The 17,744-nt window shown below is 40.1% G+C and overlaps 1 protein-coding gene across 1 annotated transcript in view; it reads right to left on the reverse strand.

The window, feature by feature from the left end:
- The window catches only part of F13A1 (coagulation factor XIII A chain), a 165,879-nt gene that overhangs the window by 134,657 nt on the left and 13,478 nt on the right, over nt 1–17,744 (reverse strand). Inside the window, exon 3 of the mRNA XM_027602389.2 lies at nt 16,863–17,051. Coding sequence (XP_027458190.2) covers nt 16,863–17,051 — 189 coding nt within the window. The remainder of the gene's footprint in view (nt 1–16,862; nt 17,052–17,744) is intronic.

Genomic DNA, 17,744 nt, shown 5'->3' on the forward strand with positions numbered 1-17,744 from the left:
TCCAAGTTTGAAGAAATCAATACGGGGGTGGTTACTTAGTAAATCGGCGAAATAGGGATAATGGAGCACCCAGAAGGCCAGGTTTACGGTGTCATATAAATCTAGGGGAAATAAAGCAGAGAGCAAAAACAGACTTCTTTCTAACTTCTGAAGATGATTACCTTACAGTTGTGACCTAAATAATCAGGACTATGATTTTTTTTCTTGAAATTTTATCTCAGTGGTTATAAACACAAGTGCTGTCTTTATGAATCATCTTTATTTTTAAAATTTGGCTAACACTCCACTCAAGTGTCTTGGACATGTTTAAAGCAATTTGTTTCACAAATATGAGAGTTAGAAAAAAATGAAATGATGGAAATGAAGTGTAATGGAGACAGTGTGTCATTTTCTATCACATAGAAATATGTTGCACAAATAAAAAAGTCGTTTGATGGAAAATGCCAAACTAGCTGTCTCCACTACTTCATGTCCATCATTTTAGTCACAGAAGCTTTGTTTTTGTCTCTTTCTGTGGAATTAATTGCCTCAAATACTAAGGGCTCCTGTCTGCCCTGTGCACTAATTTTCCGGTGAACTTACAGCATATATGTCAGCCCAACTTTGAGATGCTGGACATCAAACATGGCTTCTCTCTTTGGGAGCCAGTTAGGGGATGGAGAAGGAAAGACATATTGCCTTTGTATTTTCCCAGTCAAGGAAACAGGACTTCAAATAGCATTCATTCTTATAAGTCCAAATGGAAAGCATAACACCTTTAATGGAAGAGTTGATAGCATTGTGCTGACAGCTGCTTTCCAAAAAAATTTCCTGCACATGTGTTTCTCTCTGGGCCAATACAACAGCACACTGGGTTGCACACACTTCATTAGCTGCTGGATGGCAAGAAAGATCAGGACCCAAGGATTCTCATTCTGTGGGGTCTGTCTCAGTCTGCTGGGGCTGTAACAAAATGCCATAGACTATCTGGCTTAAACGACAGACATTCATTTCTCACAGTTCTGGAGGCCGGAAAGTCCAAGATCAAGATACAGGCAGATTTGGTTCCTGGTGAGAACCCTCCTCTTACAAATGGCAGCTGTGTCCTTCCTTGGTGGTTGGGAGACATAGCTCTGATCACTCTTCTTCTTAAAAGGATACAAATCCCATCATGGGGCCCCATCCTCATGACCTCATCTAATCCTAATTATCTCCCAAAGGCCCCATCAACAAAGACCATCCCACTGGGGATTAGGGCTTCAGTATAGGAATTTGGTGGATGGATCGAAGGAACACAAACATTCCGCCAATAGCAATGTCTCATCTCTCTTCCCTATCCCCTCTCCCTTACTAAGGGCCTTTGCGCTGTCCTGCTAGGACTATACCTTAACCAAGTTTCTCATTCCTGGTCTCTTCCCTCAAGGAGGAATCAGTAGAATTCAGATTATGAATATCAGCTGATCCTAGCATTTCTGACCCGATGCTGAAGCTGGGATCTGGAAAGATCTTGGAAGGATACAGGGTTCACTGAATGGGAAGCAAAGATAGGAACCCATCCCCATCTCCAAATTGTGTGCAATGAATGGAATTCAACGATGGCGATTTACTCATTTAAAATGTTAGGGAATTGGGGTGCCTGGGTGGCTCAGTCCTTAAGTGTCTGCCTTCGGCTCAGGTCATGATCCCAGAGTCCTGGGATCGAGCCCCACATCAGGTTCCCTGCTCAGCAGGAAGCCTGCTTCTCCCTCTCCCACTCCCACTGCTTGTATTCCCTCTCTCGCTGTCTCTCTCTCTGTCAAATAAATAAATAAAATTTTTAAAAAATGAATAAAATGTCAGGGAATTATTTCCATGAAAAATAAATATGGAGGTGAGAGGAAGTATGATTAGTCTTACTGGATATTTGAATTTTAGCAAGAATGGATTTATTAGAATCTTGCCATTAGCTGTTAGCTGGGACCCAGTTCCTTTAGAATGAGTTGCAAAAAGCTAATTTCATGGGGTGCAGTGTGGAGATGTTTGGTGACCAGATGCTGCCAGGGAAGGCAAGTGCAAAGGAAGTGCCAGCATAAGGATTTCTGAACTGCCCAATGGGCAGTACAAAATTCTTGATACATTTGCAAGACCACTACCTCAGTTTCCTCACATGCAAAATGTAGATTATAATTGTAACTACCTCCTATGGCTAGACCACAGGCACACAGAATGATCACAGACCTGACCTGGGATTCCACACTGGTTGAACCACACTCATGGACTTTGGCCCATTTATTCCCCTATTTGTTCCAAGTCTCTGTAACACTCTCCCTGTCTAGTCCTAGTACTCTCCCAGGTGATCTGATTAAACATCCAGAGAACTCAGGGCTGCCACCGCCACCCAGAACCCTGAGGGGTTATAGAGGACTGTGGCAATACCTTGCACATCTCCAAAAGAGATCTGGAGAGAGGTTTAGCTCTCTGGGGGGCAAACGTGGCTGCCTTCCCCCTCAGCCCCCTGGGTAGCTCAGGTCTCTGCTCCTGCAGTGAGGAGGTGCAAAGGAACCCACACTATGCCTCAGATAACTAGCTGAGGCCTGTTTCCAGATCTGTACCTGTTTGCCCATTTCCTGTTGCTGGGTCTCCTTTCCTTTGTTCTGCCTCATCTTGAATGGATGTCCCTGCTTGACCTCACCGATGCTGAAGGAACTCACCATCTCAAGTCTGCACTTTCAAAGCCAGGTCAACACGGCACCACACCCAACCCAATGCTCTTGGCTTATCCTGTCTTCCCTATCTGAAATGGTTTTTCTGTACTCTGTTTGGGCACTTATTCCAATTTTTTAACATCACAAGATTGTTCTCTTTTCCTCTCTACATCCCTCTAGATTTCTAGTATCTTCCTATTGCCTCAGCTCTGATTTGGCAATCATATATCCAAGGTTTGCCGAGGATAGCCCCAGATTATGCCTATTTTCTTAGCATCTCCTCTATTTAGTCACTCCTTCCCTCTCAAAAGTGTCTTGGCTTGGAGGATGCATGATAGGGTCACCCTAGCAGTGACCCACTGAGTTCTATCTGGCCCTGGGTTGACCTTGTGGGCAAGAATGTATTTGAACACTTTATTGGTCATGGGTAGTTTCCAGACCTATAAAACAGTTAGTTGGGTAAAGTGATGGCTATGATTTCCAGTGCCCAAATATTTATGATTCTGTGATTCTATGAAAAGCACCAAGCTTTGGACTGCTTCATATTTAGCAATGAGCAGGTACACAGAGTAAAACATTTAGAGAGGCATGCTTTTCAGAGCAGCCAATCCTAACGGCTTGGTGGGCAGTATTCCTGGGCTCTCGTCCTCCTCCTTCAGCTCTCTGTTTCTGCCTTGAATACAAGCTCAACCCTTCATCTCTTTCATTCCATACACTTTCAACTTATGGCACTCTATTCTCCTGCATCTCTTCATACCTGACTCCTGATGCTTTTCATCTTTTTTCTCAATATTTATTGTTGGAATATCTTGTTTCCTCAGGACATTGCTCTCCTCAGAGTGTCAGCTAGTTATTCTGCAGAGTCAACTTGTGCAAATTTACAAAGGGGTCAGTTGGATAGTATTATCCATCCTTATAGACCATTTTCATTTTTCTAGGGGAACTTCAGATATTATGCATTAATTTGAAGGAGTAACCACAATGGAGGAATTCATCATGCTGTTGGTGGAACGCCTTTCATGGCTCATCATATAGGCAGCTACCTCTACCTGACTAGATCTGGCAGGTGGTAATCATATGTTGGTGAACATAATGTATGAATAAATGAATGAGACTGAAAATCTATTTTTACTATAACCCATTTTATTATCATTCTACACATTCCTCCCTGGAAGCCTTTATTTTTAAAGTATATTTAGCTTCCCAGTTCGAAGTGTGAGAATTTGATCATCTTTAGATTATCAGGAAAACATGAATTGTAGATATCACTCTCCCCCGCCCCTCCCACAGGCATATTGGGTGAGTAAAATAAAGGGATGTGGATATCATTCAAGTCTCTCTTGAGACTTCATGTGCACAGAGACCTACACCATTTATTGAGCCCCTTTTAAACTGCTATTGAAAGCTAATGGTGACTTAATTGCATTCGATCATGTTAATGAGATTCTGATCTTTGACAAAAGATAGTTTTTCAGGGCTCGTGTTTTAATCTGACATGATGAAGTGGATTGCTTAGGGGCGATAATGATTCTGCTATGTGGAGAATCCAGATGTCACGGCTCACCTCTACAAACCCAGCAGAAGACCCAGCGGAAGAGCTCTGAATTCTAGTTAGTGCAAACATTCACTGAGCAAACAATAACTGGAGGCTGACTCCATAAGGTAAGAACATCCCTAATGGACTTGTCAGGATGGGTCTCCATACCACAGCAAGCTCCATGAAACTCCAGGAGCTTGAAGAACCAGTGGTGCCCAGACCAAATATAGCTATGAGATCTGATTCAGTCCAGGATTCCTTTTTTCATTAGAAATACGTGTACATCAGCAGAAAATACACTCGTAGGCTTCCAAGAATGCCTTCCTCCCACCCCGGAGTGTACATACTTCCTGTCCCTCTTCTGATACTCCTAGTTCCTCAACATCCATCTTAAGACTTACTTGCCTTGTCCCAAGACCTCACACTTTACCTCTAGCCTGGGTCCCTCCTGCCTGCCTGCCTCTGTCACACATTTCTTGTGGGGAAACTGATCTTATACTACCTGGTTGTGTTTATTAATTGTGGAATTCTTCTCACCCCAACCATAGTAAGCTCTTTAAGGACAGGGATGGTGTCTTAAATTCCCCATGGCATCTCACACAGACACAGTGGCGGTTTCTGCATCAGAAATTCACTGAACTAGTCATGAGATGCGATATTATAAAGACACTTAAACAGAGAAAGGAAATAGGGAAACAAAAGAAGCCACAACAAGACCCCCCTGAAGAACCTCCAACAGTGCAGCCCAGGAACCTCTAGGTGGCTAAGCTACACTCTACGCAGAGATAGGCCAGTGCGTTCCGAGCATCCAACCTGGCTTCCTGGAGGCTCTCACACAAATTGCTATACTCACCTCCTGAGGATAACTCTTATTAGTCCCCTAACGGGTAAATACCAAAACATCCACCCATAGGACTATGTGTATGTGCGTGCAAGAGGGAGAACAAGAGTGAGAGCAAGAGAAAAACATAGAGAGACAGAGATGGAGAGTAAGAGAAATGACAAGAAAGGACAGAAAACATCCGAAGACTGAGATACTGAGAAGAAATGAAAGGCGTAAAGGATAGCAACAGAGAGGTGCAGCTATTTGTAGCTTGCCTGTGGTCCTCTAACACCTGTCTGGCTCTGGTTGCTGTTATAGTAATACTTTATGAAGGTTATACTGCCTTAAGGAATACTGTGAGGATTTAGTTTTCCTATATAGATGCAATATTCAAAATAAGCCTGGTAATTGGGTCATCTTATTAGCAGGCAACTATCACTAAGGAGTTCCAAGAGCCTTCCAGTCAGTCCCTCGTCAGTCCATGTAACACACTCACAGAGTAATGAGATGGCATGGATTATGAATAGTTAGTCTGTTTTTATCCATTCTTCAGTGGGTTTTCATTCCAGTTGGACACTGTCTCTCTTTTCACAGATTGGAGACTTAAGAGCAAGGTATTACGGTGGACACATTAATTTTCATTAAATGTTTTCCCCCTCCTTTTTTAACTTCACATACGGCAAGAATGTCTGAGAATTTATATGGAAAAGCCAGGCAATGCCCACGCTGAATAATCCCTGAGTTCAGACCATAGGTTTCTGGTCATGTACAGTTTCAATTATGTGGGTGCTAATTAGTCAAGGTTATGAATTCACACAGGTGAAAGAGGTCAATGTAAGATACAGCACGAAGACAGAAAGAGAGGGCGGTGAGGGCAATGGCAAATTAGGGGAATAAAGAGGGAGAAAGAGGAGGAGGAAGTCAGGCATCTATGTAGGATTCTCATTCCAACCTCCACAGTCTCTTATGACTGCCCTACACAGCATACTTGATATTATAAAACACACTGGCAACTCTATTACCCTCAAGATCCGAGGCTTCACTTGGAAACCCCAGCTCTGCAGGATGGGATCTGGGTCAAAAGGCAAGGCCGAGGGGACTCCCCACAGGTCTCTTGCACTAGAATTTGGATGTCGATTCCTCCTACTTTGAGACTAAACAGCTTCTGTCACTTCAGCTAGAACTGTAGGCAAATAATTCCCGGCAGAACTTGGCCTGTGGGTTGTCAGGGTTCCTATTTGATTAATTAAGCTGTCAACATGGATGTTGTAAACACTGGATATTTTTGTTTGGAGGTTCAATGGTCATTATCTTTGCTTTGCTAGCAGGAGAGAAAAGAGAGAGCAATGGCCTCCTATTTGCCTTTTTGACAGCACTTTCTTACTTAGTAATAATCCTTCATCAGAGAACCTCACTCAGTGCCACTGGTCCTGACTACAAAGTCTTTGAGGGCTCACCCTGCCATCTTCTCTCTCATTGCCCTCTCTTCAGACCCAGGGTGGAGGTGGGGCATTACCAGGGGAATATATAATAGTGGGAAAATTGATCCCATAGAAAGCTGAAAAGTCACTCATATCTAGAGTCAGGCTAAGCCAGTGTCTCAGCAAGTCTCCATTTACAGGTAGACCATCAAGGAGCTTAGAGGAGAATAAATGGATTAATCTACGAAAAAGTGTAACAAGGATTAATTTTACTATTTGATTACAAACTTCGCAATGTGTCTGGCTTCTTTAAAAGACTATCTATCTATCTATCTATCTATCTATCTATCTATCTATCTATCTATTTATTTATTTTAGAGCAAAAGAGAAAGAAAGAGAAAGAAAGAGCATGAGTGGGGGGGTTGGGAGGGCAGAGGGAGAGGGAGAGAGAGAGAATCTAAAGCAGACTCCAAGACCAGAGTGGACTCCAACGTGGGGCTGGATCTCACGACCCCTGAGAGCATGACCTGGGCGGAAATCAAGAGTTGAATGCTTAACTGACTGAGCCACCTGGGCGCACCTGGTCTTCTTTTGTAGAGCCAAAGTGGGCAGACCACTGGGCTAAGATTCTGATCCTTTAAGAGGAAGCTGGGGACAGGGGGTTTCCCCTTCCCTGCACAACCATGGGTCAGTCACTCAATCCCTATGCACTCTGGTTTCCAGATTTTCAGTGAGGCTTATTCCTACCCTCCAAGCTTCCCAGTGTTGTTTTTGAGAATAAGAAGGTAAGAAGGTGCTTCCCTGTACATTATCTCCTTTAATCCATAAATAGTTGTGAGAAGTAAATATTTTCAGGTGAGGGAAATATAACTCGGGGGGGTCTGTGATTCTGTTGTTGCTCTGAGTGGTGGAACGGGGACTCTCACTGGGTCTGCCTGACTCCAAACCCTCCCGACCATTGTATTGCTTTCTGGACCCTTTATGAGAGGAGCTGTCATCTCTGAAACGTCTATACACACAGAAAAGTGTCAGTCACCGTGGCATAAACCTTTTCTTCAGACCATAGTGCATTACTTTACTATAGGTGAGTCTTATTTGACCATGTAAAAAACAAAAACAAACAAACAAACAAAAAACCCAAAAAACAAACAAGCCACAATCGTACTACTTCTTGTTATAAAGGTAAATTGTTTTTAAAAAGAGGAAAAATCGTATAAAATGATGTATTGCACATTTACACTGTCATCTATTAGTAAGATTCCTTCCCCTCCCCAAGTCTCTTACTGATGTTCCTGACAACAATCTCAGCCCTCCAATTTATCTTTCATACTCTGCCACAGTAATCTAAAAAGAAAACACTTAGAGCTTTTTAATATAATCCTTTTAAAAACTCTTCCATAGAATCTTCTGGCTGTTTATAGACTAATATATAAACTTTGAATCAAGGTGTATGAAGCCATCAATATGTTTCCAAGTTTTCTTTCTCCGCTGAACTTCACATTTTTTTCCTAGGACATCTATTTTCCCATCCCATTGGGTCAACTCCTACTTGTTCTTTGAGATCCAGCTCTTCCTGGGGGACTCTTCCAACCAGTCCTACAGTCTAGTAGTCTACTCTCCAGTGTGCTTCCCAAGCACTGTGCCCAAGAGATTGGCATTCAGCTCAACTTCTAGTGTCCAGGCTGTCTCCTCCAGACTCTTTGAGAGCAGAGGATGAACATATATTCATACTTTAACCCCAACTCAGTGCTTTGCACATGAAAGGTATTCAGTAAGAGTCTAATAAACACATTCAAAGGAAAGTTATGATAACAGAAGCCAAACAAAAATCTGGCAAATAAATATATAAATGTAAAAAAGAAAAGTAAAGTAATCCTTTATGAAGAGAAAAGTTACTGAGTATAAGTGCCAAATTTATAGTTATTTTAATGTTGGCACAAAATCTAAAGTATCAAAGAAGAAAAAAAACAGATAATATATTAAGTTACCGTACTACATAGACCACAGTATTCTGCAGAATTAAGGTAATTTGTAACAGTAGTTCAGCATCTCCTTGAGTGAGTTGTGTACTTTACTAAAGAGTATAATGAAAATAAAAACATGGTAGAGTAATGTTTGTAGTAAAACAATTTTGAGAAGCATTAGGCTAAAGAAGATTCACTTTTTGACCCTGTGCATCCTCAGAGCCTTTAATATACTAAGGTGTGTTGGGATTCTCCAAGAAAAGGCACAAAACACAGCATGACCTAAATGCATTTGACCATGGAACCTTTTTTTTTAAGGAGTCTTTCACAGGACACGTGTTCATAGAGAACACACTCTGAGAAACACTGTCCTAGTTTCTTAGATGCCATTATTTGTCACTTCACAGAGGCTTAAAAATGAACACACTTAGCGTCAATGCAGAAACAGAAGAAAAAATTTGAAATGACATCCCATATAAATGCTGCTTCAAAATGATAGAATGGGTAGCCTATTTTTATTAAAACACAGCATGAAATAGTGGAGAGAGCATAGGCTAAGAAATATTTCTCTACATCTTACCAGCGGCATGATTTGGGGCAAGAAATATCTCAGCAGATAAACTGTGTTCTGTCCATGAAAATCACAGATAGTGATTTTATCTGGACCCTCTGAACCAAAAATCTATAGGGGAACAGAAGGCTCAAAGGGTCTTGGTTATGCTCTCAGATATAAGAAATAGTTCTTTGCCCTTCTCAGCTCCTGCCACACCTGCTCACCTCCTATGTCTTTGAGAAACTTGAGGTCATCAGGCATGATGATCAGTTTCCTATCTCTCTACCTAACACATTCACATTCTCTCTTACCTCTTTCCCAACACCCTAGAGGACAGGGATTCTTCTTCCTAGACAATCCCTCACCCATGCCTCCTCTTCACCTCCTCCAGCATTCTGCCTCAGCCACCCAGCGATTCTTCTGAATCTTCAGGATTCTTCATCTACTGTCTCTGTCCCCCATGCCTCCATACACATTGAAGTACCTTCAATCCTAAAACAAACACCCAAACCAAAACACCCCCTTCTCTAACCTACATTCTTCCCGTTACTATCCAAATTGTCTTTTCTTTTCTTCCAAAAAAATTAGTCCACCTTTGCTATGTCCACTTTTCATGTTTCATTTACCTTCAAACCATTAAAATTTGGTTTGTCCCTGAGTAGCCAGTGTCCCCATAACTGCTGAGTTCAGTGGGAAGTTCTTACGTCACTGCATCTCCTTGTTGTATTTGATAAAGCTGGTCACCCTTTCTACTTTAAACACCCAACTCTCTTGGATTTAGTGACACTGCATTCCCTGATTTCCCTTCTATTTATCTGATCACATGGTCTTTGTCTCCTCCAGGGGCTCCAGCTCCTGGACTGATTCTTTAAAAGTTATTTGCTCTCAGGATTTGAGCCTCAGTCTGCTTCTTACCTGATTTACTTTGTCTGAATAATTTTACCCATCTATGATGTATGAAATAAAAACTGATTCCCTAAACTTCAGAGGCCTTCTATTGGACATGTTTATCTGGAAGTCCCTTAAGTACTTCAAACTCAAAGGGCACAAACCAAATCATATTTATGCCTCCACTATTTCACTGGTGGAGGTAGTGTGCATTGTGATTAGGAGAGAATGTCAGGGTTCCAATTGGAGCCCCAGCACTCTCCAGATGTGACCTCAGGTAAGTTACTTATACCATTCCAATCCTCATCTCATCTGAAAAATGGAGATGACCTTAGTCCCATGCCCAGAGGGGTGCCCAAAGAATTAAATGGGACGTACACAGAACCCCTGCACGGTACCCAGTGTTGGTAAGTGAGTTATAAGTGAGAGCCACTATCATCATTATCCTTTCCCACACTCATCTTTTTTTCCCCAATTTCCCTGCATTCTTTATCTCATTCGGAGCCTCTATCATCATAGGCATACAACCCAGCAACCCGGGAGCTACCTGACTCTTTCCTCCCCTCTGTCTGCACAGACGACTCCCAATCACAAGTCCTGTGGATTTTGCCATCCAAATGTTCCTCAAACCCCATCCGTCTTCCCCATTGTTACAACAGATGCCCTAATCCAGGCTCTAACTCTCTCTCCAATCTTGAACCCCCAACTGAGAATTGATAATGTCACTCTCATCCTTAGAACACATCAGAGTCTGACACCCCAGCTGGCTTTTGGGAAACGCTATTCAAGAAATGAGTGAAATAGAAATATTGAAGTGTTGAGGATAATTCAATGTTTTATGTGGTTAAGAATGCAGAATATGTGCAATTGATGTCATCCTGTAAATGACTGGGCTCAGGATGAACAACCCCAGAGTAAGGGCTGCACTTTCAGACTCACAGGATGGCCAAGCTGGAAGGGACTTCTAGCACACACCACTGGGGGTCTACCAGCATCAGCTTTTGGTGCTCCCTGCCCCTTTCCTCTGAGGAGACTGAAAAAATGAAATAATTTCATAGTTTCTCTTACAGATAAGGGTGGCAAGTGAGACATGAATAGCTTGCTGGGGGCTTCCAGAAAAGCTCTCGCTGTCCTGATGGGAGGAGCAGGTTTTGCTGAGGCCATCCCTCCCCTCTGCTTTCTGCCATAACCAGAAATATGAAGCCTGGAGCCATGGGAGCAGTGGTACTACTGAAGAAAAGGCAAGAGAATCTTCGAGGTGCTGTCCTGCACACCTTGGGTTCCTGTGATTGGGCCCAAGGAGCAAAGAACTTGCTCATGAACCCTGTTATTGGCTTGGAGGGCTCACCAGGTAGGGCTGCTTTGAGGGGGATGGCTGGTAAGGGATCCAGCTCATACCTCTCTCCTCAGAATGACTCTCCCTCAACAGGGTATCAGATAAGTAGGGGGCGCATGTCAAAGTAGAACAAAGTAACACCACAAACTTCCTGTTTTCACAGCTGCAGCTCCAGGTTAGCAAAATCTAGAATGAACAGTGCTCCAGATTCCTTCCATGATTTGTCATGGCTTTAGACTCAGAGGTAGAAAGACAGAAAAGGCCCCACAAAGGACCAGGCACACTTTTCAGCCGCACCCACCTCCTCAAATTCATTAACACATCTCACCTAATGCAGAGATGGCTGTGCTCTGCCAGCAACTAACGAATGCCGTTATCAAAGTGCGGCGACCGTCTGTAGCTCATGCGCGAAAGTCCTGGCTGAGGAAATGCATTTATTCCCCTGTTCACCTTCTCTACAACGAGGACCCGGCAAACAAGGGATAAATCTGGGGCCATCTGAGAGAATCTATTTACTTAAGTGTTTAAAAAGAAAGAAAAAAAAAAAACTTTAAGGATCATGGGGCGCCTGCGTGGCTCAGTCCGTTAAGCATCTGCCTTTGGCTCAGGTCATGATCCAGGAGTTCCGGGATAGAACCCCACATCTGGCTCCCTCCTCCGCATGGAGTCTGCTTCTCCCTCTGCCCCTCACCCCACTTGTGCTCTCCCCCTTGCTCTGTCTCTCTCAAATAAGTAAATAACATCTTTTAAAAAATCAAAAAAATAAAGGCAGGATCATTTATAAATAAATCCTGTGGTTCTGAAGGTAGTAACAAAGGAAACTCCAGTGCTTAGCACATCCTGGCTCATCTGACATAAAGTCACAGGGAAAGAGAAAGGAACAATAATAAAAACTGAATGCAAACTGCAAACAAGTAAGTGTAAAGTGACTCTTTTTCTGTGTTTTAATATAATGATAGCTTGCTCTATGCAATAGTTATATTCTTTAAATTAGAGCATAAATCAATCTTTGTTGATAAATCTAATCCTGGTATAAACACTTCAAAAGAAATATTTGAAGAGATTTTTTGTTTTTATTTTTACAAAGCATTCTCTTTCCTGTTTTTTAAATCACTCCTTCTACTTTCTAGGTTTCCTGAAATTGAGGTGCACCTGCATGTATGTATAAGACTGTGCTTTCATTTCATTTCATTTCCAGTGCGCATTTGATACTCTTGTCTCTTCTCATTACAGCAATTACTTTTAAAATCAATAAAAAAATCAATAAAATTTTTTATTCAATCCTATTGAAATAAATATTGCATTTTTTTCTTAAGAAGGCTCCACACCTGGCATGGAGCCCTGCGATCAAGACCTGAGCTGAGATCAAGAGTCGGATGCTTAACCAACTGAGCCACCCAGGGGCCCCACAAATATTGCATTTTAAGAGAAATATCTCTGAGCCCCATGAAGGTCCCCCATGTTCTTTTTCTTCAGTCCTGGTCCTACCACCGACATGAAGCCTCAGGAGGTCATGGCACCTCCTGAATGACATGGGGTGCACAGAGAACACTATCTGGGATAAATCTTCTATCATTGGTCTTTTAAGGCCCTTTACAAATGTGATTGATTTCTCATACACTAAAGAGCAGAATGTGGAGTTATGTTATTTTTCTCTCCTTGTTTCTGCAGGAAATTTGGAAATACAAAATCCTCAAATGTAATAACACCTATTATAGGCTACACATATTGGAATACAGCTTAACTCCGAAAGTACACATTGTGGGGTCTAAGAAGGATTTAGAATACGTGTTGGTTTTTAAAATATATAGATTTTTATCTCAAAGGTAAATTTGCTATGCTTCCCCTCTCCCACCTTTTCACGGAAGGAACAAAAGTAATACAATGTCTTTTGTGAAAAAGAAGGGAGGACTTCACATGCTCACAGTGGTGATGCTGTGGTCATGGCCCTGACCTTGCCACTCAGGACAAAGCACTCTGCCCCAGTGGCTCACAGCTCTCACTGGGAACCTGATCTGACACTCCTCTTGTCATCTTCCCTAAGACTTCTATTATTATAACTTGTTTCTGAGTGGTCTGTGGGAAAGAGCCTCAGACCTCGATCAAGTCCACTTCAGGGACAAAGCTTTCCTCTCTCCTCTCTGCACTAAATATTTGGCTATAAAGGAGATAAAAAGTTCCTGTATAGCTGGAGCAAACCTGGGGACAGAGCTTCAAACGTGCATTTGTTGACACACAGGTGGTGATCATTGCGTTACAAAGGTGTGAAGGGCATTTTAATCAAATCCAGTCCAAACAAGTGTGCATGTACACACACCCACACCCACCCCACCCACCCCCCCACACACACCCAAAAGTGATAAATGAACTTAGGGGGAAAAATACAAATAAATTCTCAGCAGATTTTAAAATACTCTGGAAACTATTAGCTGTGGATTCCTTTCTCATCTGAAGTACTCATTATTAAAAAATATTAACAATAATAGTCTGCTCCCTAAAATGTAATGAAATTGTGGTTATTGCATTTCACCTAACATACAGGAATGATAATTTGGTTTTCCTTTCTCTCACCCCACAATTGGGATAGCAAACAGTTCTGTGCAAAACTCCCACATTGTACTGATGTTGTTTATTCAATGATCTCTTTCCTCCTCTCCCATTTCCACTCTGGCTTCAACTGATTTTCGTTTCCTTACTGTAAACGAAAGGGAATAGAAACCATATACCTCAAGTAGTTACGGGTCAGAGATTTTTTTCTAAGGAAGTGTTGTTTATTTTTAGCTTTGATGTTATTACTCTTAATTTATATATATATAAATAAATGTAATATATATATAAAGTATAATATATATAAATGTTATATATATATATATATATATTCCCACGGAGATCATAATTTTACCTCAATGCCTACATATATTCATATCATCATCCTTGCTTTTTTCTCTTTTCCTTACTAGCTTCCCCTTTCCTTTTGCTTCTCCCTTCCTTATTTTGGTTATTCTCGCATCTCCCACCAAGGAATGCATGTCATTACCTATGTGTGTGCTTCTTACTCTTTTCTGCACTTACAATACTCTACAAATCTAGGCACGACATAGTTACACACACGTAGAGAAGATCATATATACTCCATATTTTGTTTCCTCACCACTGCTTCACCTGAAATCATCTGGCATAGGTCTAATTCATCCTTTTTTTAAAGGAACAATTCATTGTGTGGTTATATCACAATATATTCCACCATTCCACTACCGAGGGGTGTTTATTTTTATGTCACTATTACAATGCTACAGTAAATAATACCCATCTTTATAAACTAGACTTTAAATATCTTTGGTATAGATTTCCAAGAGTGGAGTGACTGCGTCAAAGGCATATGTCTTTTTAATATTAACAGATACTGCCAAACTGCTTTCTAAAAAGGTTATGAAATTATACATTTATATCAGCAATGTATGTTTTTCTCAACATACATGCCAGCAACAGATAATTACAGTTTTTTTTCTAAATTTTTGCCTGTTGGATAGAAATGACTGCTTGGCTTTCCCAGTCTGTTAGTGAATTTGACCATGTTTTCATGTGATTACAGGTTATTTGGACTTCCTTAATTGAGAATTGTCTCTTCATATACTTTGTCTATTTTTCTATTGCTTATCTTCAGATTGTCAATTTGTAGGAGCTTTTTTTTCTATGTTAACCTTTTATCTCTGATGTATGTTCTGAATACTTTTCCAGCTCTATCTTTTATCCATTGACTTCATATGTGGTATTTTTCTCATATACTTATATTTTGGTCATTTGTTCATATATATGGTCATCTGTGGTATTTTGGCATGTATAAAACAAATATATATACATGTAAAATAATATATATAATTATACACATATAGATAAATATATGTTAAATACAAGAATATGTTAAATGCATATACTTACATGTAATATATATATACTAAAATACCAAGATGTAAAATACATCATTTAATTTATTAAAACAGCAAACAAAAAAACAAAAAGCCCACATACTTTTCTTACTCCACAAAACCAACAACTATATATTAAGTAATCTTACATACTGACATCGATTTCTGGATTCTCTATTCTGTTCCACAAAACACTTCTTATAATATGTTCTGATAGATGCTTCTGATAGAAAATGCTCTTTTATTTATTCTTTCTTTGTATCATTTTCTTGATTATTGCCAAGTAATTACACTTACAAATGAACTCTTATTTTATTCAAGACAAAAAAAAATATCCTCCAATTGGAAATGCATTATATTTACATCCTAATTTTGGGACATTTAAAAAAATTGAGATAGCATATCCAAAACCGTATTTGCCTTTTCAAAGTTTTTTCACATCTCTTATTAAGATTTAATAGCTGCTTTATTTGTGTTCTGCATCTTTTTTTTAAATTTATTTTTACATTTCATAGTTTTAGTAACTTTTATATGTGGGATTTTTTTTTCTTATTTCTATTTCTAGGTTCTCAATGCTAAAGAGAAAGGCTATTGACTTTTATGTATTTATCTTCTATCTAGCCATCTTACAAAGTTTTATTAAACTTTGTCCTTGAATCTATTGGGTTTTCTATATATACAATCATAGCAGTAGCAAAATATATAATTTTATTTTTCTCAGTATTTATAGGAGGTATTTCTCATTTGCTAAAATCTTTAAAGCTTAGAAAAAAAGGAAAGGCAATAGCACGTATCTCTAATTTCTCATTATAATTAAATTAACTTTTTGCGACTTAGAATACCAAAAGTTGTTGGTTTGGGATAAATAATTTTTACTATAATTGAGGAGTTGTTTTTACTTTTGTCTTATTTAAAGTCTTTAAAAAAAAAAACAGCTGCTGAATTTAATCATGTTCCTTTCAGTGACTACTGATTTGATTGCCTGACTTTTTTTCTTTTACTTTATTTATATGTAGGATTATAGAGATAGTTTTTCTGATATTGAGCCACCTTTGCTTTTTTGTGCATATGTTTACTTGCTATATTTGTAAATTTCTAGGGAAGTATTTACTAAAATGTGTCAAATGTTAATAGCTATAATTTAAAGGGTACCAGGATCTAATTAATTTGGCAAACACCCAACCGAACAGAGTTAAATGGTACTTCCCAGAACTGTTAAGCTAATGTATATTGTCAACCTACAAAAGGAGATAAGAGTACAAGGGGTTTCGTGAACTTTACTTGACTGTCTATCTTTCATGAGCCATCCCATGGGAGTAGATTAGAGCAGAACAGAGTCTGGGAAATGCTTATATGGAGATTGTATACTAAGAATTGAAAATAGTTTTAGCACATAAAACCAATGAAATCATGAGAAAAGAGTTGATAAATTAAAAGCCACACTATAGGATGTCAAAAACATCTGGGGAAAAATAATTAACTAACATTTTGTACCAATTATACTCACTTTTACTGTACAGATTTTTACTTGGATAGGCCCAAATGTTTGGCATTATACAGACCCATCTTAGAGCATAGGGTGGTCCTGGGGCTGGATGTAGCCCCAGCCCCAGTCAATTGTCAAAGTATAATTCTAGGAAGTAAACAATTGCACCTGTATCCTTCTCCACTATGCGGCCCGTGGTATCATGACTATCATAACATGATGACACAGATGGACTATCACAACATGGCTTGCCCATGGCACTCACCAATGACATATTCCACTCTGAAGAGATCCCTTCTGGGGTCATATGGACGATTGAAGTCAATCTGGATGAAGAAAGACTGTCCTCTACGCACAATCAACTTGTTGTTTTCGTACTTGTCAGTGTGGTGGTCCATTTTATTGGTGTCCCATCTCTCCTTGAACAGGTGAATATTTGTGACATGAAGGTAGTCTACACATAAAGAAAATAATTGAGGGACACCACTGAGTAACTTTGATACAACCACAAACTCAAAAAACAAGATTGCTTTTCCTGATTCTTTAGGTATTGAGGTAATGTGGTCTGTTGGATAAAACTCTCTACAGGGGGTTGATAGATTTAAGAGTCATTCCCTTGTGACATTCTTGCCTTCAAAGAGGATTTTAAAAGCTTTCCCGCCTGTGACCTCACTTCATACACAGGGGATGGACAGAGCAGTGCTGATGTGATGCCTCCCACATAGGTCTAGGTACAGAGAAACTAAGACCAGAATTCAAGTCTACACATTCCCAGGCCCATGCTGGCTTTCATCATGACTATCACCTCACTATGTCACTAACTAGGAATGAGGAAGGGATAGCCATTTCAATTTTCTTATCTTTAAAAAGGGAGGCATTAAATCTGACAAAGCCTCAAAGGGATGTTCCAAAGGTCCAAAGTTGACCTTTAATTCAAAATTCTCCTCTTATTTCAGGTAGGGTCAAATACCCCTCCTTCTATAATTCTAAAAGTAGATCTGGTCCCTCAAAGGTAGGAAAGAAAAGAACAGGTGTGGAGACAAAATACTGACATTTCATTGCGATAGATAGAACTGTTTCCACTTTGAACATGAAGAAATAAAGCTTCACATTTCCACCAATCTGGAAGTCAACCCTGGTCTGATAC

The sequence above is a fragment of the Zalophus californianus genome, chromosome 7 (genome assembly GCF_009762305.2).
Source record: "Zalophus californianus isolate mZalCal1 chromosome 7, mZalCal1.pri.v2, whole genome shotgun sequence".
In the NCBI taxonomy this organism is placed as follows: Eukaryota; Metazoa; Chordata; class Mammalia; order Carnivora; family Otariidae; genus Zalophus; species Zalophus californianus.